The sequence below is a fragment of the Octopus sinensis genome, linkage group LG15 (assembly GCF_006345805.1).
Source record: "Octopus sinensis linkage group LG15, ASM634580v1, whole genome shotgun sequence".
In the NCBI taxonomy this organism is placed as follows: Eukaryota; Metazoa; Mollusca; class Cephalopoda; order Octopoda; family Octopodidae; genus Octopus; species Octopus sinensis.
The window spans coordinates 14,074,044-14,101,582 of NC_043011.1; the positions used below are offsets into that span (position 1 = coordinate 14,074,044).

The 27,539-nt window shown below is 39.0% G+C and overlaps 1 protein-coding gene across 1 annotated transcript in view; it reads right to left on the minus strand.

Moving 5' to 3' along the window:
- Positions 1-27,539, minus strand: part of LOC115219976 (vacuolar protein sorting-associated protein 37A) — a 50,735-nt gene that overhangs the window by 18,949 nt on the left and 4,247 nt on the right. Inside the window, exons 2-4 of the mRNA XM_029790278.2 lie at positions 16,168-16,242; positions 6,544-6,658; positions 4,524-4,606 (exon numbers count right to left, since the gene is read on the minus strand). Of these exons, the coding sequence (XP_029646138.1) occupies positions 4,524-4,606; positions 6,544-6,658; positions 16,168-16,242 (273 nt within the window). The remainder of the gene's footprint in view (positions 1-4,523; positions 4,607-6,543; positions 6,659-16,167; positions 16,243-27,539) is intronic.

Genomic DNA, 27,539 nt, shown 5'->3' on the forward strand with positions numbered 1-27,539 from the left:
GAAAAACTTATAGAATTTGACAATAAACTATGCACTAGAAAGGACACACCAGACTGATTTGATATTATAAAGTTAATACAAACAAGAAAGCACAAAAAAACACAACAACGCGAGGACGTGGAACAAATATAGTATTATTGGACGCTCAGGAAAGAAAGAAAGAAGGAGGGCTTAACGTTTCGAGCGGAGCTCTTCATCGGAAACATAGGAGAAGGAAAGATCCAGAGAAGGGAAGACAGAGGGAAAAAAATCGTCAACGGTACACACGAGGTCACATTTTGATATTATAATAGGATCGCCAGATTCAGCAGAAACAATTGACTTGGTAGGTCTTTATTTATTAGACAATATAGGTAAGGAATTCCCTGAATTAACTGGTGGTCTTTATAGAGTCGATGCATTATTCCTAGGTAAGAACCTTTCGAATAGATATCTAGAAATACTTAAAAAATGCTTACACAAATTCTTTAATAATTTTGGCCTATCTATAACCATTGAAAATGAAAATTATTCTATAAATTATCTAGATGTTAATTGCAACCATAATACCGGACTCCATGAACCTTATGTGAAACAAAATTCTAATTTAAGATATATAAATAATTCCAGTAATCACCCTCCGTAAATAAAAAAAGCACTACTACTAAACATAAGTAAAAGAATTTCTAACCTATCTTCAAACAAAGAGATATTTAATAGACATAGGGAAAAATACAACAAAGCATTACATAAGGCAGGATTGGTTAATAATACCTTATGCTATGCAAATAAAAAATAATATAGTAAAAAATATTTTCAATATAATAAGTAAACATTTTGTAAAAGGAAAAAACAAATATTGGGAGATAATTAATAAAAAAACAATAAGAATAGGATATAGCCTAACTCATAACCTAGCCACCATCATATCCTCAATTAACAATAGAAAACTTGACAATTTCTATTTAAGTAGAAAAAATAATTTAGGTAACACAAACATGAATAACAATAGCACAAAATATAATAATAATAATAATAATGGAAATACCACAACTAGTAATAATAACAATAAAAATAATAATGAGAACACTATATAAACTACTTCCTTTCCTTCTCTTTTGCCTTCTATTCATTTTCTTCCATCTCCTTCCCTTTCTCCCTCTTATCATTATACATATCTACCCTCTTGATCCCCCCCCCCATCACATAATTTCTTCCCCACAGACCCATCCTGCATACACACTGTTAATTTTTTTCTTTTTGTTTCCTCCCAGTACTTTCATTTTCATAACAACAAGGTCTCATAAATACACAATGCTTCAAGCAAACTACAATACTCTCCTCTATGATATTGTGTAATATATATTATTGTACTTGTATTTCATTGAGCATTAGTCATGCATTTTAAAAGCAGTTTTGAGAAATGTGATTGAATAATACTTTAAAGATAAAAAAAAAACCCCAGTTTTTTCTTTTATGCTGCTACAAATATATTTCCTCTTCATTTTAATTTAACCCATTGCTTCTTTGTTTTGTATTATTCATATTTTAACAAAAGCTTCATAATATATTCTCAGATGAATATATCTATTTCTTTACTATCTACAAGGGCTAAACACAGAGGGGACAAACAAGAACAGACAAATGGATCAAGTCGATTATATCAACCCTAGTGCGTAACTGGTACTTATTCAATTGACCCAGAAAGGATGAAAGGCAAAGTCGACCTCAGTGGAATTTGAGCTGAGAACGTAATGGCAGACGAAATGCCTATTTCTTTACTACCCACAAGGGGCTAAACACAGAGGGGACAAACAAGGACAAACAAACGGATTAAGTCGATTATATCAACCCTAGTGCATAACTGGTACTTATTTAATCGACCCTGAAAGGATGAAAGGCAAAGTTGACCTCAGAACGTAACGACAGACAAAATACCGCTAGGCATTTCGCCCACCATGCTAACATTTCTGCCAGCTCACCGCCTTTCTCAGATGAGTATATCTTCAAAGTGAATATACATTATAGCTTTTGAAATAACATGAAATTGATTTCAATGGCATAAATTTCCCGTGAGAATATTAATGCTTAACATATTACAAGATGAAAGCAGGAGAATATATAATCATCATCATCATCATCATCGTTTAATGTCCGCTTTCCATGCTAGCATGGGTTGGACGATTTTGACTGAGGGCTGGCGAACCAGATGGCTGCACAAGGCTCCAGTCTTGATCTGGCAGAGTTTCTACAGCTGGATGCCCTTCCTAACGCCAACCACTCTGAGAGTGTAGTGGGTGCTTTTTACATGCCACTGGCACAGGGGCCAGTCAGGCGGTACTGGCAATGACCTCGCTCGAATCTTTTTACACGTGCCAGTGAAGCGACGTTGGTAACGATCACGCTCGAATGGTGCCCTTTTACATGCCACAGGTACGGAAGCCAGTTGGCTGCTCTGGCAACGATCATGCTCGGATGGTGCTCTTGGCACCCTAAGTAGTAATTTACAATTAATATTAATACAATCATATAAGGCAGTAAGCTGGCAGAATCGTTAGCATGCCAGGCAAAACGTTTAGTGGCATTTTGTCCATCTTTGTGTTCTTAGTTCAAATTCCACCAAGGTTGACTTTGCCTTTCATCCTTTTGGGGTTGATAAAATAAGTACTAGTTGATCACTGGGGTCGATGTAATTGACTTGCCCCCTCCTCTGAAACTGCAGGCTTTGTGCCAAAGTTTGAAACCAATATTGATAAAATTATGAAGATAGGGGGTTGACATGCTTGGGAGAGATGTGGAAAAATTTTTTTGTAATATTACATTCTGGATTCAAATAACTAGAAGTTAACTTTTTGTCTTTAATTTTCTAGGGTTACTACAATAAGTACCAATCAAGTACCCTTTCCCCCAAATTGTTGGGCTTGTGCTTATCTCAGACATTACTATTGATACAACTACAGCAAATAATAAATCTACTTTTGATGTTTTCTTTACAGGTGATTAGTAATTTGCCTAATAACCTTTTAAAATGGTGAAACCCATCCAGTGTTCAGCATTCTACTTTACCTTTCATCTTTTAGGGCCAATAAAAAAAGGACCCAACTATGGCAGTGGATTGGTGGAACTATGAAAATATTAGACAGGATGGCTTGTGGTATATGTTTAGAGTTCAAATCCTGCTGTGGGTAACCTGATTTAACACTACGACTTGGATTTTTGCACGTAAGTGAGTTTCTTAACCACATGGTCAGTCCTGAACCAGTAAATATCTAGGAAAATGATGAAACTGGAGTATAGTAGTTTACTTACAGTCGAAGACTAATTTCTTTGTAACTAAACACTTTTAAACTTTGTATACTGATAGAATGCGTTACATAAAACATCTTTTTCTCTTGGCTTTCTTGAGAAAATTCTGTAGTTTGTAAGCTATTTGTTGTTTAATTTCTTGCATTTCAGCAATTTCAACCAATCAATTGAGGTGAATACAATACAAGATCCGTAAATTTTATGGTAATCTTTCAATGGCTAGTCTCTTAACTTGTAGCTACTAAGCATATGTAATTATCATTATTTAGCATTTATTTCCAATAATTAGCATGTTCAAACGAGCTATTAATTTTACAAGGACAAATATATGTCAAAGCTAACTACACTTATTTACAACTATCAGATTACAAAACTTTTTCATTAAGGTTGTTAGGAATCCATTATTCTTTTTTTCTAAGTGAACACAGTTGTCTTTCTTGCATCTCCTGATAATACTAGGGTTGGCTGAAAAGTTCATAGGTTGATCAAGATGCTCTCATGGAATGTGACCAAAAGGGGGTTTATTTTTTAACATGCTAACTTCATTGTGCAGAATATTCTCAACTCTCTTGTGGGATATGCTAATAGCACTGGCTATTTGATTTATAGTTAATTGCCTGTCATCCATTACCATGTGGTGAACACAAGAACACAATCAATGGGATCTTTTCGGTTTGAATGGCAGTTTTTAAAAATAATTTCCATGTAACTAAACACTTTTAAACTTCGTATACTGTTAGAATATATTTATAAAACAACTTTTTCTCTTGGCTTTATTGAGAAAATTCTATAGTTTGTAAGATATTTGTTGTTTTTTTTCTTCAATTTCTGCAATTTCAACCAATCAATGACCGTCTATTTTAGGTGAAAACATTCTGTGCCGTATGAATATGTCCCTCGTTTAAGAAACAGATTGGGTTTATTTACGTTTGTGAAGAAAAAAAGATACCCTTTCCCCCCACCCCTAACCCTAAAACAGATTGAAATGCAATAGATAGATACTAGGGTCATAATTATGGGTGACAATTTCATATGACACTGCTAGAAAAAACTGCCGGTCAAACCGAAAAGATCCGTATCTTTCATCAGGGGGTCAGCAACAAATCCTCAGTTGGCTCCCCTATAATCACTGTAGATCTTCCTTCTCTTGTCCTGTTGCACAAATAAACTAAACAATGTTACAATATACAAAGATGTAAAATTGTAAAGAATACTAGGTACTTAAGTAGTTTACTTACAATGGTACAAGAATTGGGGGATTCTTGTTGAATTCTTCAATTATAGATTGTATCACAAGACCCAGGTTACTATGCATGGTAAACTAAACAAGGAGAAATAACAAACAATATTAGTATTAAGGATATGTTTATGCAGTGATAAAGATAGTAAAGTATAAATGTTAAACTGAAAAAAACAAAATCTGAAGCTAATGGAATAGTAATTATACACTGACGTATTTAAACTCATGTCCTCATCTTGGTGGTCACGATGTTTAAGCCTTAAGCATTCACATTATTCTGTCAAAAGTAATCTCCTTTACTCTTTTACTTGTTTCAGTCATTTGACTGCGGCCATGCTTTTTGTAAGCCCAGTACTTATTCTATCGGTTTCTTTTGCTGAACCGCTAAGCAACGGGGACATAAACACACCAGCATCGGTTGTCAAGCAATGCTAGGGGGACAAACACAGACACACGAACACACACACATATATATCAAGTCCATAGATGGGACAGATTGTCCATAAGAAGAATATTCATGTATTACTTTACTCTTCTGCAGGTGAAGCTATTTGCTTGTTCTATTGATACTATTTGCATGACTCCTTTCGAAAATTGAGGTTTTTGTTCATGGAGTCAGTGGAGGTTTAGTGTAAGATGTCTAGGTTGCGCAGGAATGATGTGGAAGGTTCAGTAATGAAAAGTGGCACCATCCGCATAGTAATGAGTTTTACTGGAGGTGATGGTCAGTAGGTTGTTGATGTAGAGAAAGAAATTTTGTTTGGAGACATAACCGAATCTTGAGAGACATCAAAGTTATCATAATGTGCAGCTAAGAGGGAGCTCCATCAGAATACACCACAATAGAAGGAATAGACTGGTGGCTATATAACTGCATTGATTGGCACATATTGAGTGTAGTGTGATGAGTTTGACACAATGGGGAAAATCAGGCAAGCTTTCCATTGTCTATGAAAGGTTTGAGAAACTATTTGTAAACAACGAATTTCAGTTCGGATTGATATGTAAAGTATTTTCTTTGGGAAAGTTGAGCTGTCATTATGACAGCAAAACTTACATTCTTGATTTGAAAAACAAATGTACAGCACACATACAAGCATGTGTATATTTTACATGTAATAAATTCCAGAGAAAAATATTACATTTAGGAAAAAAAGCTATAGTGTACTGCAGACTATATTTGTAGATTTTAAGCCAACACTGTAAGTACAAACAGATGCAGACACTTTGTGGAGGCACATGGCCTAGTGGTTAGAGCAGCGGACTCGCGGTCAAGGGATCGCGGGTTCGAATCGCAGACCGGGCGATGTGTGTGTTTATGAGCGAAAACACCTAAGCTCCACGCGGCTCCAGCAGAAGGTAATGGTGAACTTCTGCTGACTCTTTCGCCACAACTTTCTCTCACTCTTTCCTCCTGCATCTTGCAGCTCACCTGCGACAGACCGACGTCCCGTCCAGGTGGGGAACCTATGCGCCAAGAAACCAGGAAACCAGCCCTTATGAGCCAGGTATGGCTCGAGAAGGAACAAACAACAGACACTTTGCTTTATATACATATATCTGTGAGGTTTACCTAACAGGGTATGTATGAACATTCTGTATTGTGTAAAAATCTAAAAACATATTTTGTAATACAGTATAGTTTTGAAACAAAATATTTCTAGTGTATTAGTAATGTAATAGTTGAACGAGTACAATTAATCAGTCCAATTTACTTAAGCCCTGAGTAATGGATATAAAAACCAATCACTGTGTGGACTGTTAAAGAAGATAATCAATCACTGATGAAACCCTGATTGAGGATTAAAACTAGTCCATACAGTTTCTTTTTCTGTCCATAAAGATACCACAAAGATATTGTCTTCATCTATCTTTTACATACAGATTTGGCTAATGTCATAGTCTACAGTACAGTATAGCAGTGAAACAAACTTGGTTGATGCACAAGTTATTTATTAGAAAAATAATAAGAACAAATAGAAAAAAAATAATATTAAAAAATAAGAACAGTAACTCACTTCATTTAATGAAGGACATCCCACAACTTTTGATTGGGAATCCACCCAAGGGTGTTTGGCAGGAGGTTGTATAGTAACAACTGGTTTCTCCTGTGGAAACTGGGGTGGCAGAGATCTGGAAAAGAAAAGTTTTAAACCTTTCAAAAGACTTATTTCAATAAAACATATACACTAACAGTTATACCTGTGAAAGGAAAATATCAGAATTAGTAGAGTCTGGTGAAATCCATTACCACAAGAATATTTAATGAAATCAACATAAGGCGCAGGAGTGGCTGTGTGGTAAGTAGCTTGCTTACCAACCACATGGTTCCGGGTTCAGTCCCACTGCGTGGCATCTTGGGCAAGTGTCTTCTGCTATAGCCCTGGGCCAACCAATGCCTTGTGAGTGGATTTGGTAGACGGAAACTGAAAGAAGCCTGTCGTATATATGTATATATATATATATATATATATATAATATATATATATATGTATGTGTGTGTATATGTATGTGTGTGTATATGTTTGTGTGTCTGTGTTTGTCCCCCTAGCATTGCTTGACAACCGATGCTGGTGTGTTTATGTCCCCGTCAATTAGCGGTTCGGCAAAAGAGACCGATACAATAAGTACTGGGCTTACAAAGAATAAGTCCCGGGGTCGATCTGCTCGACTAAAGGCGGTGCTCCAGCATGGCCGCAGTCAAATGACTGAAACAAGTAAAAGAGAAAAGAGAGAAAGAGAAACCAGTGCAGAAGCTGTGTCTTCCTTGTTTCCCCCCCCCCCATTCAACTACTATGGTGGTTAAATATGCCTTCAAATTTGCTGCCCACTTAGCATCTAAATCCATGCTACAAACTCTAAGTAAATCTTCTCCACTCTGCCAGGCTCACCATACATTTCACGTGTGAAAGCACCTCCAATTGTTTCAACTAACAAAGCCATAAATTCCCACGATGTCACTTCAATTACCCTCAATGTGCCCCAGAAACAGCCCATAACCCTCACCAAATTCTTCAATCTCTTACATTCTGTAAGGATACAACCTGGTCTTTGGAAACAATACTATACACCACTCTTAAAAGGGCAATATCTCTGACTGAGCCATCAGTCCTCTTGTCACACTTCCAGCATATCAAACATGATAGCCACTTGTTAATAACCACTTTCACTAAACACTTTGAATTTCACAATCTCTTCAGGGACCACCAGTAAGGCTTTCATAGAGCCAAATCTACAGAAGACTGGCTCTTGTATGTTACTCAGAGTGGGATCTTGCTTACAATGAAGTTGAAAATAATACTATTGCACTTCACATCAACAAAGCTTCTAGCTGTGACTTGTACAAGAATCTCCTTACCAAAACCGCTCACCAATGGGACCCTTCATCGCTCATCTATTGGACCAGTGGGCCTACAGTTAGACCACACTGTTCTGACATGTATTAAAGGAGCCCTCTTTAAAATGCTTTATTATCAACACTGGTATATCCCATACACTTCCTCTTCTACATTAACCACATCCATACGTAACACATGATCATACCAGTGCAGTCGTCTCTCTTGCACATCACATCTGATGCTTCTTAGGTCCAACTTTTCTCTCAAGGCACTAACACTCTGTCAAGTATGCACACTGACATTACACATCCATCGGAGCATACTAGCTTCATTCCTTGCGAGCTTACGCATGTCCTCAGCAGTCACGGCCCATGTTTCACTGCCATGTAGCATGGCTGTTTGTACACATGTATCATACAGTCTACCTTTTACTCTGAGCGAGAGGCCCTTTGTCATCAGCAGAAGTAAGAGCTCTCTGAACTTTGCCCAGGCTATTCTTATTCTAGCAGCTACACTTTCAGCACACCCTCCTCCGCTACTGACTTGGTCACCTAGGCAACGGAAGCTATCAACTGCTTCTAGTTTTTCTCCCTGGAATGTGGCAGAGGTTGTTCTCTGCACATTTTCTGTGTTATTTATTGCTCCCGAGCATCTGTCACATACAAAAGCTATCTTCCCAGTCTGCCTTCCTTTGATATTGCTGCACCTCTTATGTGTTAATAGCTTACACTGGGTGCATCTTATAGAGTTTCTTCCTACGCCATTTCTACAGATCAAGCAGGGCCCTCTACCTGAAGAGATTTGTGGTTTGCCTGCCTTCCTACTTATTAGGACTTTGGTTTTAGCTAGGTTGATTCTAAGGCCCTTCGATTCTAATCTTTGTTTCCACACTTGAAACTTCTCCTCTAGTTCTGATAATGACTCAGCAATTAGAGCAAGGTCATCAGCATAGAGGAGCTCCCAGGGGCATCCTGTTTTGAATTCCTCTGTTATTACCTGGAGGACTATGATGAATAGGAGGGGGCTGAGGACTGAACCTTGGTAAACCCCTAACTCTACCCTGAATTCTTCACTGTACTTGTTGTCAACCCTCACCTTACTGACAGCGTCCCTGTACATGGCTTGCACAGCTCTCACTAACCATTCATCTATCCCTAGTTTCCTCATTGACCACCAGATAAGGGATTGGGGCACCCTGTCAAAGGCTTTCTCCATGTCAATGAAAGCCAGGTACAGGGGTTTATCTTTGGCTAAGTATTTCTCCTGCAGCTGTCTTACCAGAAATATCACATCAGTGGTGCTTTTCCCTGGCACGAACCCAAACTGTATCTCATCTAAACTGACTCTCTCTCTAATTAGTTGGGCTATGACCCTCTCCGTAACCTTCATTACTTGATCCAACAGCTTGATACCTCTGTAATTATTTGTATCTAGGGCGTTACCTTTACCTTTGTAGCAGTTGACTATTATGCTGCTACACCAGTCATTGGGTATGACTCCTTCGTGTATCATCTGGTTAACTATATAGGTGACTAAGCTATATATATATATGTGTGTGTGTGTGTGTGTGTATATACGTGTGTGTGTGTGTGTGTATATATATATATATAGGTGCAGGTGTGGATGTGTTAAGAAGCTTGCTTCCCAACCACATGGTTCCGGGTTCAGTCCCACTGTGTGGCACCTTGGGCAAGTGTCTTCTACTATAGCCTTGGGCCGACCAAAGCCATGTCAGTGGATTTGAATGATGGAAACTGAAAGAAGTCTGCTCTATATATATATTTATGTGCGTGTATTTGTGTCTGTGTTAGTCCCCCCCCCCCATTGCCTAGAAACCAATGTTGGTGTGTTTATGTCCCCATAACTTAGCGGTTCGGCAGAAGATATCGATAGAATAAGCACCAGGCTTACAAAGGTACTCCAGCATGCCCCCCACTCAAGACCATTTTGATAAAGGGAGAAATTGTAACCGACATAACTGATCAGCATCTTGTATGTACTATATTTTCAACAACCCAGGAGAAAACTAAACTAAAGAACAAGAAGAAGTCCTTGATCAAATCTGCCTTTATCATGGTCATGTGTCACAATATTAATATTTAAGCCTGTTGCGAAGTTTTTATCACAAAATTAGTGATCATTAAAAATTACTATTATTGATTTTTTAACGTAAGCACTGTACCTCAGATAATTATATTTATCCGTGTAAACATTTATATGTTTCAAAACAAGTATAATCGTGTTGCAGACAGAATGCGTAGTATTTATGAAGGTTTATGTAAAGAACAAGTCGTCAATCTAGTATTAATGTAATACAAATTAGGTTACACACATACACACACACATATATACTCTTTTACTTGTTTCAGTCATTTGATTGCGGCCATGCTGGAGCACCACCTTTAATCGAGCAACTCGACCCCGGGACTTATTCTTTTTGAAAGCCCAGTACTTATTCTATCGGTCTCTTTTGCCGAACTGCTAAGTAACGGGGACATAAACACACCAGCATTGGTTGTCAAGCAATGCTAGGGGGACACACACAAACACACACGCATATATATATACATATATACGACGGGCTTCTTTCAGTTTCCGTCTACCAAATCCACTCACAAGGCTTTGGTCGGCCCAGGGCTATAGTAGAAGACACTTGCCCAAGGTGACATGCAGTGGGACTGAACCCGGAACCATGTGGTTGGTAAACAAGCTACTTACCACACAGCCACTCCTACGCCTATATATATATACATATACCGGAGTAAACACATAAATGTGAAACAAGGTGGAACAAAGAGTACTCAAATACCAGAGGTAGAGTAATATGCTTTATTTAAAAGCAGCAGAAATTTAACAAAAGCTGTTACTTGGAGTTTCACGTTCCCATTCATCGGACAGTTTTGTTGTCCGACGAACGGGAACGTGAAACTCCGAGTAACAGCTTTTGTTAAATAAAGTATCATCATCATCATCATTTAGTATCCGCTTTGCATGCTAGCATGGGTTGGACGGTTCAACTGGGGTCTGGGAGGCTAGAAGGCTGCACCAGGCCCAGTCTGATCTAGCAATGTTTCTATGGCCGGATGCCCTTCCTAATGCCAACCACTCCGTGAGTGTAGTGGGTGCTTTTTACATGCCACCGGCACAGGTGCCAGACGGGGCTGGCAAACGGCCATGATCGGATGGTGCTTTTTACGTGCCACCGGCACCGCTCAAATCTATATATATATATATAGATTCGAGCGAGGTTGTTGCCAGTACCGCCTGGCTGGCCCCTGTGCCAGTGGCACGAAGAAGCACCCACTACACTCTCGGAGTGGTTGGCATTAGGAAGGGCATCCAGCTGTAGAAACTCTGCCAGATCAAGACTGGAGCCTGGTGCAGCCATCTGGTTCGCCAGCCCTCAGTCAAACCGTCCAATCCATGCTAGCAGACGTTAAATGATGATGATGATATATATATCATCATCATCATCATCATCATCGTTTAACGTCCGCTTTCCATGCTAGCATGGGTTGGACGGTTCAACTGGGGTCTGGCAAGCCCGAAGGCTGCACCAGGCCAGTCAGATCTGGCAGTGTTTCTACAGCTGGATGCCCTTCCTAACGCCAACCACTCCGAGAGTGTAGTGGGTGATTTTATGTGCCACCGACACAGGTGTCAGACGAGGCTGGCAGACGGCCACGCTCGGATGGTGTTTTCTTATGTGTCACCGACACAGGTGCCAGACAGGGCTGGCGGACGGCCACGCTCGGATGGTGTTTGTTACGTGCCCTCAGCACGGAGGCCAGTCGTTGCGGTACTGGCTACGATCACGTTCGGATGGTTTTCTTATGTGCCACCGGCACTGGTACCACAAGGATACAAATTCCATTGATGTTCATCTATTTTGATTTGGTTCGATTTGATTTGATTTGATTCGATTCGATTCTCACTTGCCTCAACAGGTCTTCACAAGTGTCACAAGAAGGAAGGTATGCACAGGTGGACTGACTACGTCCCAGGTAGGGGCCACGGATTATGGCTTCACTAGTCTTGCCGGGTCTTCTCACACACAGCATACTTCCATAGGTCTCGGTCTCTAGTCATTTCCATGGTGAGACCTAACGTCCGAAGGTCGTGCTTCACCACTTCGTCCCAGGTTTTCCTGGGTCTACCTCTTCCACGGGTTCCCTCAACTGCTAGGGATTGGCACTTTCTCACACACCTATCTTCATCCATATGCTAATTGCCAATGCGAAAGTGCATGGCTTGTGGTTATGGCATTCGGCTCACAATCGTTAGGTTGTGAGTTCAATTCCCAGTGGTGTGTTGTATCCTTGAGCAAGGTACTTTATTTTACGTCAAAAATGTTTTGAGTTCGTATGGGAGTTGTAAATGAATGTAGCTGTCATGCATGCTGTGTTCTTTGTTTTCCAATCTTCCATGAAAAACATGTCTGACCATGGGGGAAATATTATTTTCCTTGGAAACAGGTGAAGGTTGGTGACAGGAAGGGCATCCGACCATTGAAAAATCAGCTTCAGCAAATTCGATCCAACTACACAAGCGTGGAAAAGTGGACATTAAAATAATGACGATGATGAACAAACAGCCCTTCAGACAAAAACCTGTCCAAACAATATTATTGCTGGGATTTTGGGTGAAGTGTTGCAGTGCTGAATGCATTTAGTACTTCAATGTTGTCATCTGCCCATCGTTCTCTTCCAGTTTTGTTTTTCATTTGGGCAGTGACATTAACCCTTTCGTTACCAACCCGGCTGAAACCGGCTCTGGCTCTGAGTACAAATGTCTTGTTTTCATAAGTTTTGAATTAAAATCTTTCACCAAACCTTAGTCACAATTTATGTTCTTAACACTAGCTGAATGATAACTAAGTTATTTTACTAAATTCTTTGTTATATTTAAAGTAATTATATATATATATATATATACTAAACAACATTTTTATACTGTTATATATTATTATGTACTCAGCAGGATAGCAAGATGAAGTGGAAACAGAAGCAATAAAAATAAACAGCAATAACAAATGTGAAACAAGTTTTTCTCTTATTCGTTTCGCCCTGCCTAAAACTTTTATTACACAACATGTATGTTTTAAACAAAGAACTATACTTTAGTAAAGTGAATTTTTAGCTTTAAGCAATATTTGGCCTAAAGAAAAGTTTTTAATGTTTAAATTCTACACACACTCACTTTTATATATATGTTGGTTTCAAATTATGGCACAAGGCCAGCAATTTTAGGGAAGGGGATAAGTTGATTTGACCCCAGTAATTCAACTGGTACTTATTTTATTGACCCCAAAAGGATGAAAGGCAAAGTCAACCTTGGTGGAATTTGAACCAACAGAGCTGGTGTGCTAAGGATTCTGCCAGCTTACCACCTTTATATATATATCATTTCATCTAGTTTCAGCTCACGAGTTGTGGCCATGCTGGGGCACTGCCATTCGGTGTTGCTACATGATTTTACTTCACGAATATTTTTTAGCAATTGACATTTGGTGCATGAGAGAGTTTTTGATGCAGCTGCTCTCATTTGCACCTCTTGCCGTGAAGTTGGTTCATCTGGGACACCTGACAGGAAAATGTCCAGCTTTATTTTGAAGACATCTGCATCCACCCCATGCAGGTCCATCAGGTCCTTCGGGAGGATATTGAAGACCTGTGGACCTCTGAAGCCCAGGCTATCGCAGCATCTTGTCCTACATCTTGGTGGCAAATTTGGAGTCCTTAGCACTATGCAGTGGTGCCCAGTTCTAGTATTTGTGTAACTCTTGATGCCAAAGTTTGGGACATATATATATATATATATATACACACACACATATATATCATTATCATCATCATTTAACATTCACCTCTCTATGCTTGCATGGGCATAGAGTTTGTTGAGGCAGATTTTCTATGGCCAGTTACCCTGCCTCTCTCAAACCCTCACTTGTTTACGAGCAAGGTAATATTTTCCCATGCCCAGACATACATGTCTTTTTACAGAAAACTGGAAATGAAAAACACCATTTCTATGGCAGTAATGCTTGTTCACAACCATCATGTGATGTCAAAGCAAGAGTACACAGGCATATATATATATATATATATATAATATATATATATATACACACACACATATATATCATTATCATCATCATTTAACATTCACCTCTCTATGCTTGCATGGGCATAGAGTTTGTTGAGGCAGATTTTCTATGGCCAGTTACCCTGCCTCTCTCAAACCCTCACTTGTTTACGAGCAAGGTAATATTTTCCCATGCCCAGACATACATGTCTTTTTACAGAAAACTGGAAATGAAAAACACCATTTCTATGGCAGTAATGCTTGTTCACAACCATCATGTGATGTCAAAGCAAGAGTACACAGGCATATATATATATATATATATATATATATAATTAATAATATCAGGATAATAAAGATCTTAGAAATTTCTAATACCAGTGGCCTAGCGTATAGAAAAATTAGTCAATAGACTATATATTATTCATATAAAATACAGAGTACATTTAAACACATTAAGAGGTTTCCATCGTAGCAATCCCTTACCCAAGAAGGAACAGCTAAAGTCCCAATCACTAATTAAGGATAAGTTCTCGAAGGGAATGAAAAATAAAAAATATTTACCATCTATTTCCTGGACCATGGTTTCTGACTTATTTTAGCAAATAAAATAAAATAATTTGCTAGGCAAAGTCTTCATCAACAGGTATGCCAAGATTAAACATATAAACACAAGGCCTTGTGTTTATATGTTTAATAAGTCAGAAACCATGGTCCAGGAAATAGATAGTAAATGTTTTTATTTTTCATTCCCTTCGAGAATTTATCTCCAATTAGTGGTTGGGACTTTAGCTGTTCCTTCAAGCATAAGGGATTCCTGCGATGGAAATCTCTTAATGTGTTTAAATGTACACTGTATTTTATAGAAACGGACATATATATACACAATATAGGTAGAGTAAAATCCAAGCTGTGTCTCCTTGAAGCACATCTGCTTATTCCAGTATTACAATCAAGTATGTAGATGCTGTTGATGTTGCATTGGTGTAAGATACATACTAGAGCTGAAAATTCTGGAAATATTTTTTGCAGAGTTATTATATAGCAAAAGAGGAAGTTGGAAATTTTTTTAGGTATTATTTATTTACCATAACATGTTTCATTTACTAATAGGAATTACAAGGTTTCACTCGTTAATGCCGGCATGGAAGGCAGACATTAAACGATGATGATGATGATAATCATGTAAGAAATTTCTAACAGGAATTTTCTTACATGTGTATCTAAAACTGCATAATTCCTATTAGCAACGAAACATGTGTAATGGTGAACGAATAATACCAAAACATTTTCCAGCTTCCTCTTTTGTTTTTTACACACAAACACACACACACACACACACACACAATGGACTTCTTCAGCCCAAGCTGCTGTGTAATAGGACTGAACCGAAGACTATGTGGTTGGGAAATAAGTTTTACAACGGTGTATTTACACACACACACACACAGATTTTAACCCTTTCATTACTGTGTTTATTTTGAGATGCTCTGTGTTTCTTTCAATTATTTTAAATATAACAAAGAATTTAGTAAAATAACTTAGTTATCATTAAGCTAGTGTTAGGAACATAAATTGTGACTAAGGTTTGGTGGAAGATTTTTATTCAAAACTTATGAAAACAAGACATTTGTACTACAGAGCCAGAAGTGGTTTCTGCTAGGCTGGTATCAAAAGGGTTAAGAATTGTTTCTCTATTATATATTTTAACCCTTTCATTACTGTATTTATTTTGAGATGCTCTGTGTTTCTTTCAATTATTTTAAATATAACAAAGAATTTAGTAAAAGAACTTAGTTATCATTAAGCTAGTGTTAGGAACATAAATTGTGACTAAGGTTTGGTGGTATATTTTGATGCAAAACTTATGAAAACAAGACATTTGTTCTACAGAGCCAGAGCCGGTTTTGGCCAGGGTTGGTAACAAAAGGGTTAAGGAAGTGTTAAGAGGTTAATAGCTGACTATTAAAAACTTGTAATGAAAAAAAGCTGAATGGATTGGAGTTTTTCCTTTGTAGAAGTACTATTACACAACGAGGTCAGGTCAAGCTGCTTGACTAATTAGAGCAGAACTTTAAATAGCTGGCATCCATACGAAGCATGTAGCCAATAATTAATATGATCACGTAGTATAGCTGTTCATTGGTCTCATGGAAGCAGTAAAGGAAATTAATGAATAGTTTATAAAAAGGGAAGATAAAAGAAAGAGCAAGTACTTACACTCGGAGGCAAACATTGGTACTGCCACTAACAAATGACACGTGATATTCTACATCTCGAAAAACTTCTTGGATTCTGGAAAAAGAATGTGTGAAAGATTAATATTTTTTCAAATGTGTGTGGTCATTATTTTACTCTTTTTTTTTACTCTTTTACTCGTTTCAGTCATCTGACCGTGGCCATGCTGGAGCACCGCCTTTAATCGAGCAACTCGACCCCGGGACTTATTCTTTTTGTAAGCTCAGTACTTATTCTATCGGTCTCTTTTGCCGAACTGCTAAGTAACGGGGACATAAACACACCAGCATCGGTTGTCAAGCAATGCTAGGGGGACGAACACAGACACACACACACATATATATACATATATACGACGGGCTTCTTTCAGTTTCCGTCAACCAAATCCACTCACAAGGCTTTGGTCGGCCCGAGGCTACAATAGAAGACACTTGCCCAAAATGCCACGCAGTGGGACTGAACCCGGAACCATGTGGTTGGTAAGCAAGCTACTAACCACACAGCCACTCCTACGCCTAATTCTTTTATTTATTTATTTCAGTCATTTGACTGTGACCATTCTGGAGCACCACTCTGAAGAGTTTCAGTCGAATAAATTTACCCTAGGACTTTTTTTTTTAAGCTTAGCACTTATTCTATTGTCTCTTTTGCTGAACTACTCAGTTACAGGGATATAAACAAACCAACAATGGTTGTCAAGCAGTGATGGGGAGACAAACACATATAGATATCATCATTATCGTTTAACGTCCGCTTTCCATGCTAGCATGGGTTGGACGATTTTGACTGAGGGCTGGCGAACCAGATGGCTGCACCAGGCTCCAATCTTGATTTGGCAGAGTTTCTACAGCTTGATGCCCTTCCTAACGCCAACCACTCCGAGAGTGTAGTGGGTGCTTTTTACGTGCCACAAGTATATATAGATAATGCATATACGTGGGCTTCTTACAGCTTCCATACACCAAACCCACTCAGAAGGCTTTGGTTGGCCTAAGGCTAGAGTAGAAGGCACTTGGCCAAGGTGCCATGCAGTGGGACTGAACCTGGAACCATGAGGTTGGGAAGCAAGTTTCTTACCACACAGCCATGCCAGTGCCTACGTCCACTTTTCCATGCTTGTATGAGTCAAATGAAGTTTATTGAGGCAGATTCCTTTATGGTTGGATGCCCTTTATGTTGCCAATGCTCACTTGTTTTCAAGCTAGGTTATATTCTCCCATGACCAGACATCTTTCCACAGAATATTGGAAATGAACGACACTGCTTGTATGACAGTGACACTCACTCACATCTATCATGTTATGTCAAGACAATGACACACAAACATACATACACTCACACTCACACACAACAGGTTTTTTTTTTTTCCAATTTCTTTCTACCTGATCTACTCACAAGGCTTTGGTCGACCTGGAGCTATATAACAGAAACCACTTGCCCAAGGGGCCATGGAGTGGGACTAAACATGAGACAGCAGTGGGACTGAATGTGGTTGGGAAGCCAACTTCTAACCACACAGCCATGCCTGTGTCTATATATATATATACATACAGACACAATGAGCTTCTTTCAGTTTCCATCTAGCAAATCCACTCATAAGGCCTAGGTAGTCCTAAGGCTATAGTAGAAGGTAGCGAGCTGGCAGAATCGTTAGCACGCCGGGCGAAATGCTTAGCGGTATTTCGTCTGCCGTTATGTTCTGAGTTCAAATTCCGCCAAGGTCAACTTTCCCTTTCATCCTTTCGGGGTCGATAAATTAAGTACCAGTTACACACTGGGGTCAATGTAATCGACTTAATCCATTTGTCTGTTCTTGTTTGTCCCCTCTGTGTTTAGCCCAATGTGGGCAGTAAAGAAATATATAGTAGAAGGTAGCCCAAGGTGCTACATAATGGGACTGAACCTGGAACCATGTGGTTGAGAAGCAAACATCTTACCACATGGTTTCATATTTACCCTATTATTCATTTTACTCCTTTATCCCCTACCCACTTCCTTTTTATGCACTACAGTCAGGAAAATATGTCATGGTGTACTGGGTTCATCTCCTGTTCCAAATAGTCATGTAGTTAAGAACCATTATAAGTATACATAATACATATTTTAATGTGGCTGCATGGTAAGAAGTTTACTTCCCAACCACACGTGTCCAGGTTCAGTTTCACTGCATGGCACCTGCATTGGGTGAGTGTCTTCTACTATAGATTTGGGATGACCAAAGCCTTGTAAGTGGATTTGGTAGACAGATACTGAAAGAAGCCAATCATATATAGATAACAATTAGTTGGCTGTCATAATAAAACTCAGAGTTTCAGATGCTGGGGTTGAAGTCTGCTCTGGCATCTCATCAGTTATGAAGACAGGTCACATTTATAGATAAATTCCTCTATTTACATATTATTGAGGTCTCATTCATTCTTTTGCAGTCATATTATTATTATTATTAGTAGTAGTAGTAGTGGTAGTTGTTGTAGTAGTACGTATATACATACATATCTATGTGTGTGTCTTTGTGTCAGTGTTTGCCCCTGCCACTGCTTGACAACTGGTGTTGGTGTGTTTACATTCCTCTAACTTAGTGGTTTGGCAAAAGAGATCGATATATTAAGTACCAGGGTTTTAAAAAAAAGCACTGGGGTTGATTCATTCAACTAAAAGTTCCTCAAGGTGGTGCCCCAGCATGGTCACAGTCTCATGTCTGAAACAAATAAAAGATAAAAAATATGGCATTTTGTAATATAAAATATGATTTGGAGAGTGCAAAAGAAAGAAAAAAAAGACCTGGCATTTATAAAGCGTAATAAATACTGTAGGAAGACTTGAAAGTGACACAGTTATGTAAAGTGATACTTAAGTTTAGTCAAGGAAGTAAGTTATGTAAAGTAAATGGAAATGGGACATTTCTAAAGAGAATGGAAAAGTATAAGGATTGTGAAGAGTTGTCAAATGCAGGACCGTAATGCTAAAATTATCCTGTTAATAACATCACTCAAGATTCCTGAATAATACACTTTTAATTAATTAATTAACAAAATGTTTGTTTCTAATTTCATCTGCCAAATACAATAAAGACAAACTGAATGAATTTTCAGTTGTTTAAATTTCTGTGAATTACTATTTGTATAGTATTGTAGAAGTAAGCCCACCCACATTCCTGGCAGTGCATTCTCAACAAGAAAATCGGTGAAGTATATTTTTACTGCAATGAAGAAAGAGATTGGCTGCCAAAGAAGAGGAAACAGGACATGGAAATTAAAAGTTTGAAATTTAAAGAAAATGGCATAGCTGGAATTTCCTTTCTGTTCAGGTTATAGAAGCATTATGGCAAGGAAGTAAAGTTGCTTTAAAAAAAAAAATGCTGCCACCACCATTATTTTAACATCCACTTTTGGATGCTTGCATGGGTTGGACAGATTCTTTGTTGAGGCAGATTGGTGATCCTTTGGTATACATACCGTAAGTGGCTTTGTTTACATTTCTGAAGATAACAGAAACCCTTTTCTCCTAACCCTAACCCCCCCATATATATATAAAAAAAACACTTTGTTGAAATGTATCCGGTACTTCTGGTACGTATACCGAAGTTACGCCAGGCAGATTATCTATGGTTGGATATCCTTCCTATCAACAACCCTCACCTGTTTCCAAGAATATCTGATCCCCATGACCAGATAGATTTTTGCAGAAAATTGGAAATGAATGATTACTGCCTGTATGACAGTGACACTCATTTACAACAACCCCATGATCTCAAGACACACACAAATATATGTATATATATATATATGATAGCCTTCTTTCATTTTCTGTCTACCAAATGCATCTGCAAGGCTTTGGTAGACCTGTGGCTATAGTAGAAGGTGCAATGCAGTGGGAATGAACCTGGATCCATATGGTCAAGAAGCAGACTTCTTACCATACAGTCACACTTGTACCTAAAAACTAAAGTAAAAAAAAAGTGAAATTTTTTTTTAACATTTAATCCTTTAGCATTTAAACTGGGCATATCTGGCCCAAATATTCCACCTGTTTTACACTCAAACTGGCCATATCTGACCTCTCACACCTAGCCTACAATGTCATTCTAAAACTACACAATCATATCATTGAAATTTTGAAGCTATAAGATAAAGTATGATTAATTCAAAACAATGAGAATAAATCAGCATTGGAAAAGAAAGACCCCCTTCGGTCATGAATGACCATGGGATTGCACTTAGAATGTTACCTTCTGAGGCATAAGTCCAGGCAAGGTTGTTTTATGGAAGACTAGCAGTCACCCATGCATACCAGCCTCCCTTCTCCATGTCACCGATGTTAGGGAAAGGCAAAGGCTGATGCAACTTGGCACCTGTGATGTCACAACTCATTTCTACAGCTGAGTGAACTGAGCAATGTGAAAATAAAGTGTTTTGCTCAAGAACACAGCACACAGCAGTTTATAATACTCAATAAACTTTACATTTGCAACCCAGATAATTGATGACATAGATATTATTTTAAGCAGAAATATTGGTTTCAAATTTTAGCACATCAACCTCAGTGATGAAAGGCAAAGTCAACTCCAAGAAAATGAAAAGCAAAGTTGACTCTGAGAAGGTGAAAGGCAAAGTTGACTCCAATAAAATGAAAAGCAAAGTTGACTCTGAGAAGATGAAAGGCAAAGTTGACTCCAAGAAAATGAAAAGCAAAGTCAACTCTGAGAAGATGAACGGCAAAGTTGACTCCAACAAAATGAAAAGCAAAGTTGATTCCGAGAAGATGAAAGGCAAAGTTGATTCTGAGAAGACGAAAGGCAAAGTTGATTCTGAGAAGACGAAAGGCAAAGTTGACTCCGAGAAGATGAAAAGCAAAGTTGACCTCGGTGGAATTTGAACAAAGAACATATTTTTTTTTTTTGTGTGTTAACAATTCTGCCAGCTGTTTAATTTCAGGCAAAAATATTGATAGAAATTCTGAAGAAGGTAGAATGAGCAAAAACAAAGACTTATGATAATGAAATTATAAAATGTTGAAAGTAAAGCACACAATAAGACTGATGATTCTAGAAAGTTACAGTACTTATAAGCACATTGTAAAGAAAAATGCCTCATAGCCACCACAACACCCTATCAGCTAGATATAGCTGGATAAAACTTTCAGGATTTAAACTGGCTATATCTGGGCCGTGGAGGCGCAATGGCCCAGTGGTTAGAGCAGCGAACTTACAGTTGTAAGATCGCGGTTTCGATTCCCAGACCAGGCGTTATGAGTGTTTATTGAGTGAAAACACCTAAAGCTCCACGAAGCTCTGGCAGGGGGTGGTGGTGAACCCTGCTGTACTCTTTCGCCACAACTTTCTCTCACTCTTTCTTCTGTTGGCTTGCTCGCTTAGCCATCGGGGTGGCGTCATTTGAAGGCTAAAACAATGCGAAGTGCATTGTGACCAGCGATGCGTAGCAACATCTGATAGCCTGGTCGGTGACGGTGATATCTGGGCCAAATACTGGTTTCAAATTTTGGCTCATGGCCGGCAATTTCAGAGGAAGAGGTAAGTTGATTACACCAACCCATGTATATTTTATCGACCCCAAAAGGATGAAGGGCAAAGCTGGTCTCGGCAGAATTTGAACTCAGAATGTAAAGACGAATGAAATGCCACTAAGCATTTCGCCCAGCATGCTAACGATTCTGCCAGCTCATCACCTTCAGTTCAGCTTAAATATCCAACCAGTTTTATGTTCAAACTAGCTAGATCTGGACTCTCACTTTAAAATAAACATTTGCATTATTGAAATCTTAAAGCGACAAGATAATGCATGATTAATTCAAAACACTGAATAAATAAGTATTACGTTTGATAGAATAATCCAAATGTTAAAACCAACATCAAATTGATTTAAACAGCTGTAATTATCATGTAATCATCATCATCATCGTTTAGCATCCGCTTTCCATGCTAGCATGGGTTGGACGGTTCAACTGGGGTCTGGGAAGCCAGAAGGCTGCACCAGGCCCAGTCTGATTTGGCAATGTTTCTACAGCTGGATGCCCTTCCTAACACCAACCACTCCGAGAGTGTAGTGGGAGCTTTTTACGTGCCAGATGAGGCTGGCAAACGGCCACGATTGGACGGCGCTTTTTACATGCCACCGGCACGGAGGCCAGTTGGGGCGGCACTGGCAACGGCCACGTTCAGATGGTTCTCTTACGTGCCACCGGCACTGGTATCACAGCTACAATTTCCATTGATGTTGATCGATTTTGATTTTGATTTTTTTAATAGTCAATGAAAATCAAGTAACAGTTTCAGCTTATTCTTTATCATAATTTCTTATTAAAGGAATGGATTGAGATTGACAGACAAGCCTCTTTTGAAGTATATTTACAACAACAACTGTTTCTGCTATAGGCCTGAAATTTGCAGTGGTGAGGAGATAGTCAATTACATCACACCCACCGTGCTTAATTGGTACCTATTTTATTGACCCTGAAAAAATAAGAGGCAAAGTTGACTTTGGTGGCATTTGAACTCAGAATGTAAAGTCAGAAGAAATGCTACTAAGCATTTTGTCTGGTGTGCTAAGGATTCTGCCGGATGGCTGTCTTAATAATAACAGTAATCTTTATATATAAAGCTGAAGTTGTCTGTGTATGGCAGGTTTGGTAGCCTTCAACTAATACTATCTCCTCCGAGACCCTGTGGCACAAGTTGGCCAAAATTGAGAGTATGACAGAAGGCTCGCTCTTCATTCCGTAGAAGATAAAATTGAAATCGGACCATGTTAAGACCAAAAATTATTTAGATCAAAAAGGTGCTTTTTTTCTATGAAAATCCCTATTTTTTTTACAATTTTTTGACTGCTGTGTCGCCATTTTACGGTGTATTTCAACCAGAAAATGTTCACTTAAAGAGAATAATAAGCTATATAATGCAAAATTTTTACTTTTCAAAAATTCCAATTCTAAAGGGTCGAAACAAACCTGAGCAACGCCAGGCAATACTGCCAGTAATGGTTTCTAAGTACATGGCCAGTAATTTTTGAGAGACGTGTGATACTATTGATTTGATTGTTACTTTATTTTGTTGATTCCAGAAGGATGTAAGGAGCTTCAAAAAATACTGCAAGGCATTCTAACAATTCTGCTAGCTCTTCCCTTTGAAAATAATGGTTTTTGATTTTAGACACAAGGCCAGCAATTTTTGTGGGAAGATATTAGTTGATACCATTAACCAGTGTAGTTAGTCCAATATTTTATTTTACTGACCTTGAAAAGATGAAAGGCAAAGCCAACTTCATCAGGATTTGAACTCAAGGTAAAGAAAAACAGACAAAAAAAGAGCCAGAACAAATACCACAAAGCAATTTTTTTAATGCTCTAACAAGTCAGTCAAACAACAACAACAACTGCTGCCACCACCACTACCACAAGTAGTAGTAGTAGTGGTGGTGGTGGTAGTAGTAGTAGATGTAGCAGTAGTAGTAGTAGTGGTGGTAGTAGTAGTAGTGGTGGTAGTAGTAGTAGTGGTGGTAGTAGTAGTAGTAGTGGTGGTGGTGGTGGTGGTAGTAGTAGTGGTAGTAGTAGTAGTTTTAATGTTGGAAGATTTCACCAACACTAGTACTTAAAAACTGGTTTCTTTTCCCACATCCAGAAAGAAGAAAAGCAAAAACTGACCTTGCATGATTTAAACACAGAAGAACAGAATGTTGCTTTTAAAAAAAATATTGCAATATACATTTAGTCCATCAGTTTGCCATACAGTTTTTATGCATCCTACAAGTTGACTTTGTTATTCATCGTTTCTGGGTCAATAAAATAAGTATCAGTCAAATATTTGAGAAGGATGAGAAAAAACAAAAACAACAACAGCTACCACCACCACCACCACCACCACCACCATCATTACTACACTGGGCAAAATGCTTAGTGGCATCTCATTTGTCTTTACAGTTCTGAGTTCAAATTCTGCTGAGGTTGACTTTGCCTTCCATCCTTTCAGGGTTGATAAAATAAGTACCAGTTGAGCACTGGGGTAAATGTAAATGACTTATTTCCCCACTCCCTGAACACCTTTTGTCATATATCAGCTGGATCAAGGTTGAATTGGAAACAATATAAATAGTAATTGTGTCTAGTTTGGACAAGGTTAGAAAATTGAAGAAGTTTAAACCAATAAAATTGAGCCCAGTACTTGATTGGTATTTTATTTTATTGACTCCAAAATGTTGAAAAGCAAAGTTACCCCAGTAGGATTTGAACTCAGAATATAAAGAGGCAGAACAAATTGATCTCTGTATTTAATTGGAACTTTATTTTAACAACCCTGGGAAGGATGAAAGGTAAAGTTGGCTCCGGCAGGATTTGAACTTAGAATGTAAAGAGCTGGAAGAAATACCATAAGGCATGCCTGTGGCTAAGTGGGGTGCACTAGATAGCACTGCCCCTTCACTATTCAATGGTGCACCCTCTGATTTAGAAAATACAGTTTACAAAAACTTTCTATAGTACATTTCTTGATGCCTAACATACCTTTTGCTAAGGGGGTGTACTGGATGGTTCTGCCCCTTCACTATTCAATGGAGCACCCTCAGATTTAGAAAATGACAGTTTACAAAAATTTTCCTGCAATACAAATTAGCGCCCACCCAGAATATTCTGAAGCACCCTTGAGTGCCTGAGTCAGGTGATGGGCCTGCCACAAGGTATTTATTTTGTCCAATACTCTAATAATTTTGCCAATAATTGTTTCTAATATAAAACACACCTATTGACCTATCAGGATTGGAACTCGGTGTGAAGATAGCCTGAACAAATATCCAACACTACAACAACTTAGTCAGTTTTAACATTAATAATGTGACTATGTTATCTTTTATCCTTTACTTGTTTCAGTCATTAGACTGTGGCCATGCTGGGGCACTGCCTTGAAGATCTTTTAGTTGAATGTATCAACACCAGTACTTATTTTTTTTAAGGCCTGGTACTTATTCTATCGGTCTCTTTTTGCTATGGTGTATCATAGCTTCATCATTGTGAAACCTGCTTTTGTTGGGCATTCACATTAGCTTTATAACCACAATAAATGTCTTTCTTTAGGCTGAATTACATTTTCTTTAATACCACTTCCTCATTCATGGCCCAACAAATGAAGCCTGTGAAAATTTTACAAGTGAGGCAAAAGTAACAAACGTGTATATTATTGGACACGTCATCCTTGATTTTGAAACTATGCAGAGTGAGCTTAGTATAACTCACCACTACAGCTGAGTAACATTCATACTAATAAGAGACAGCATAACGAACAAAGCTGGTTTTCTAATTAAATATTGAGATACTGTGTCTCTCTCTATATATACTCTTTTTACTTGTTTCAGTCATTTGACTGTGGCCATGCTGGAGCACCGCCTTTTAGTCGAGCAAATCGACCCCGGGACTTATTCTTTGTAAGCCCAGTACTTATTCTATCGGTCTCTTTTGCCGAACCGCTAAGTGACGGGGACATAAACACACCAGCATTGGTTGTCAAGCAATGATAGGGGGACAAACACAGACACATAAACATACACGCACACACACATATATATATACATATATACGATGGGCTTCTTTCAGTTTCCATCTACCAAATCCACTCACAAGGCTTTGGTCGGCCCGAGGCTATAGAAGAAGACATTTGCCCAAGATGCCACCAGTGGGACTGAACCCGGAACCGTGTGGTTGGTAAGCAAGCTACTTACCACAGCCACTCCTGCGCCTATCTTTTATCTTTTTCTTGTTTCAAGTCATTAGACTGCAGCCATACTGGGGCACCACTTTGAAGAATTTTAGTTGAATGAAGCAATCCCCATACTTTTTTTTGAAAGCCTGGTTCTTATTCTGTTGATCTCTTTTGCCAAACCACTAAATTATGGGGTAGGGGATAAATACAGACACAAAGACACACAAACATACATACATACAAATATATATCATCACCGTTTAACGTCCGCTTTCTATGGGTTGGACGATTTGACTGAGGACTGGCGAACAAGATGGATGCACCAGGCTCCAATCTTGATCTGGCAGAGTTTCTACAGCTGGATGCCCTTCTTAATGTCAACCACTCCGAGAGTGTAGTGGGTGCTTTTACGTGTCACTGGCATGAGGGTCAGTCAGGCGGTACTGGCAACGCAGACACTCAAATGGTGTTTTTTTACGTGCCACCTGCACAGGAGCCAGTCCTGTGGCACTGGCAACGACCTTGCTTGAATGTTTTTTCACGCTCGAATGGTGCCTGTTACGTACCACCAACACGGAAGCCAGTTAGCTGCTCTGGCAACGATCACACTCGGATGGTGCTCTTAGCGGTCCACTAGTATGGATGCCAGTCATTGAATTTGATTTCGATTTCAAGTGCCTCAACAGGTCTTCGCAAGCAGAGTTTAGTGTCCAATGAAAGAAAAGTACACCTAAGTGGGCTGGTTACACCACTGGCATGAGCCACGAGGTTATGGTCTCATATATATATATATATGTATATATATATACATATGTGGAGGCGCAATGGCCCAGTGGTTAGGGCAGTGGACTAGCGGTTTCGATTCCCAGACCGGCCGTTGTGAGTGTTTATTGAGCAAAAACACCTAAAAAAGCTCCACGAGGCTCCGGCAGGGTGTGGTGATCCCTGCTGTACTCTTTCACCACTCTTTCTTCTGTTGGCCCGCTCGCTTAGCCAGCGGGGTGGCGTCATTCGAAAGCTAAAACAATGCGAACGCATTGTGACCAGCGATGGGTAACTACATTTAATGGACTGGTCGGTCACGTGATCTATACATATATGACAGGCGTCTTTCAGTTTCTGTCTACCAAATCCATTCACACAAGGCTGTAAGTAGAAGACACTAGTCCAATGTGTCATGCAGTAAGACTGAATTCAGTACCATGTGATTGGGAAGCAAGCTTCTTACCACACAGCCACACCTGTGCCTAGCTGTACAAAAGAAAACAAAATGATTAGCCCTCACATGTAAGCGAATGTGACCTGGTAGCTTGTACAATGGTTTCATTAGTTGTATTGGGTGCCTATGCAGAAGTGAATCTTCTCGGCTCTCCCACTCTTGACCCAATGGAATATTGAGGATGTGTGAGTGTGTGTGTGTGTGTGTGAGAGAGAGAGAGAAAGAGAGAGAGAGAGAGAAGTTGGCTGAGCAGACTGGAGCAAAGTGAAATGAAGTGCTTTATTCAAAGGCACAACGTGTTGCCTGGTGCAAGAATCGAACCCACAACCTAACTACAAAGCCATGTGTGTGCGCGCGAGAGAGAGAGAGAGCCAGTTATTGCTCACTTCACACACACACATAAAGTACCGGGTTTGATTCCACTTCAAGCTGGGT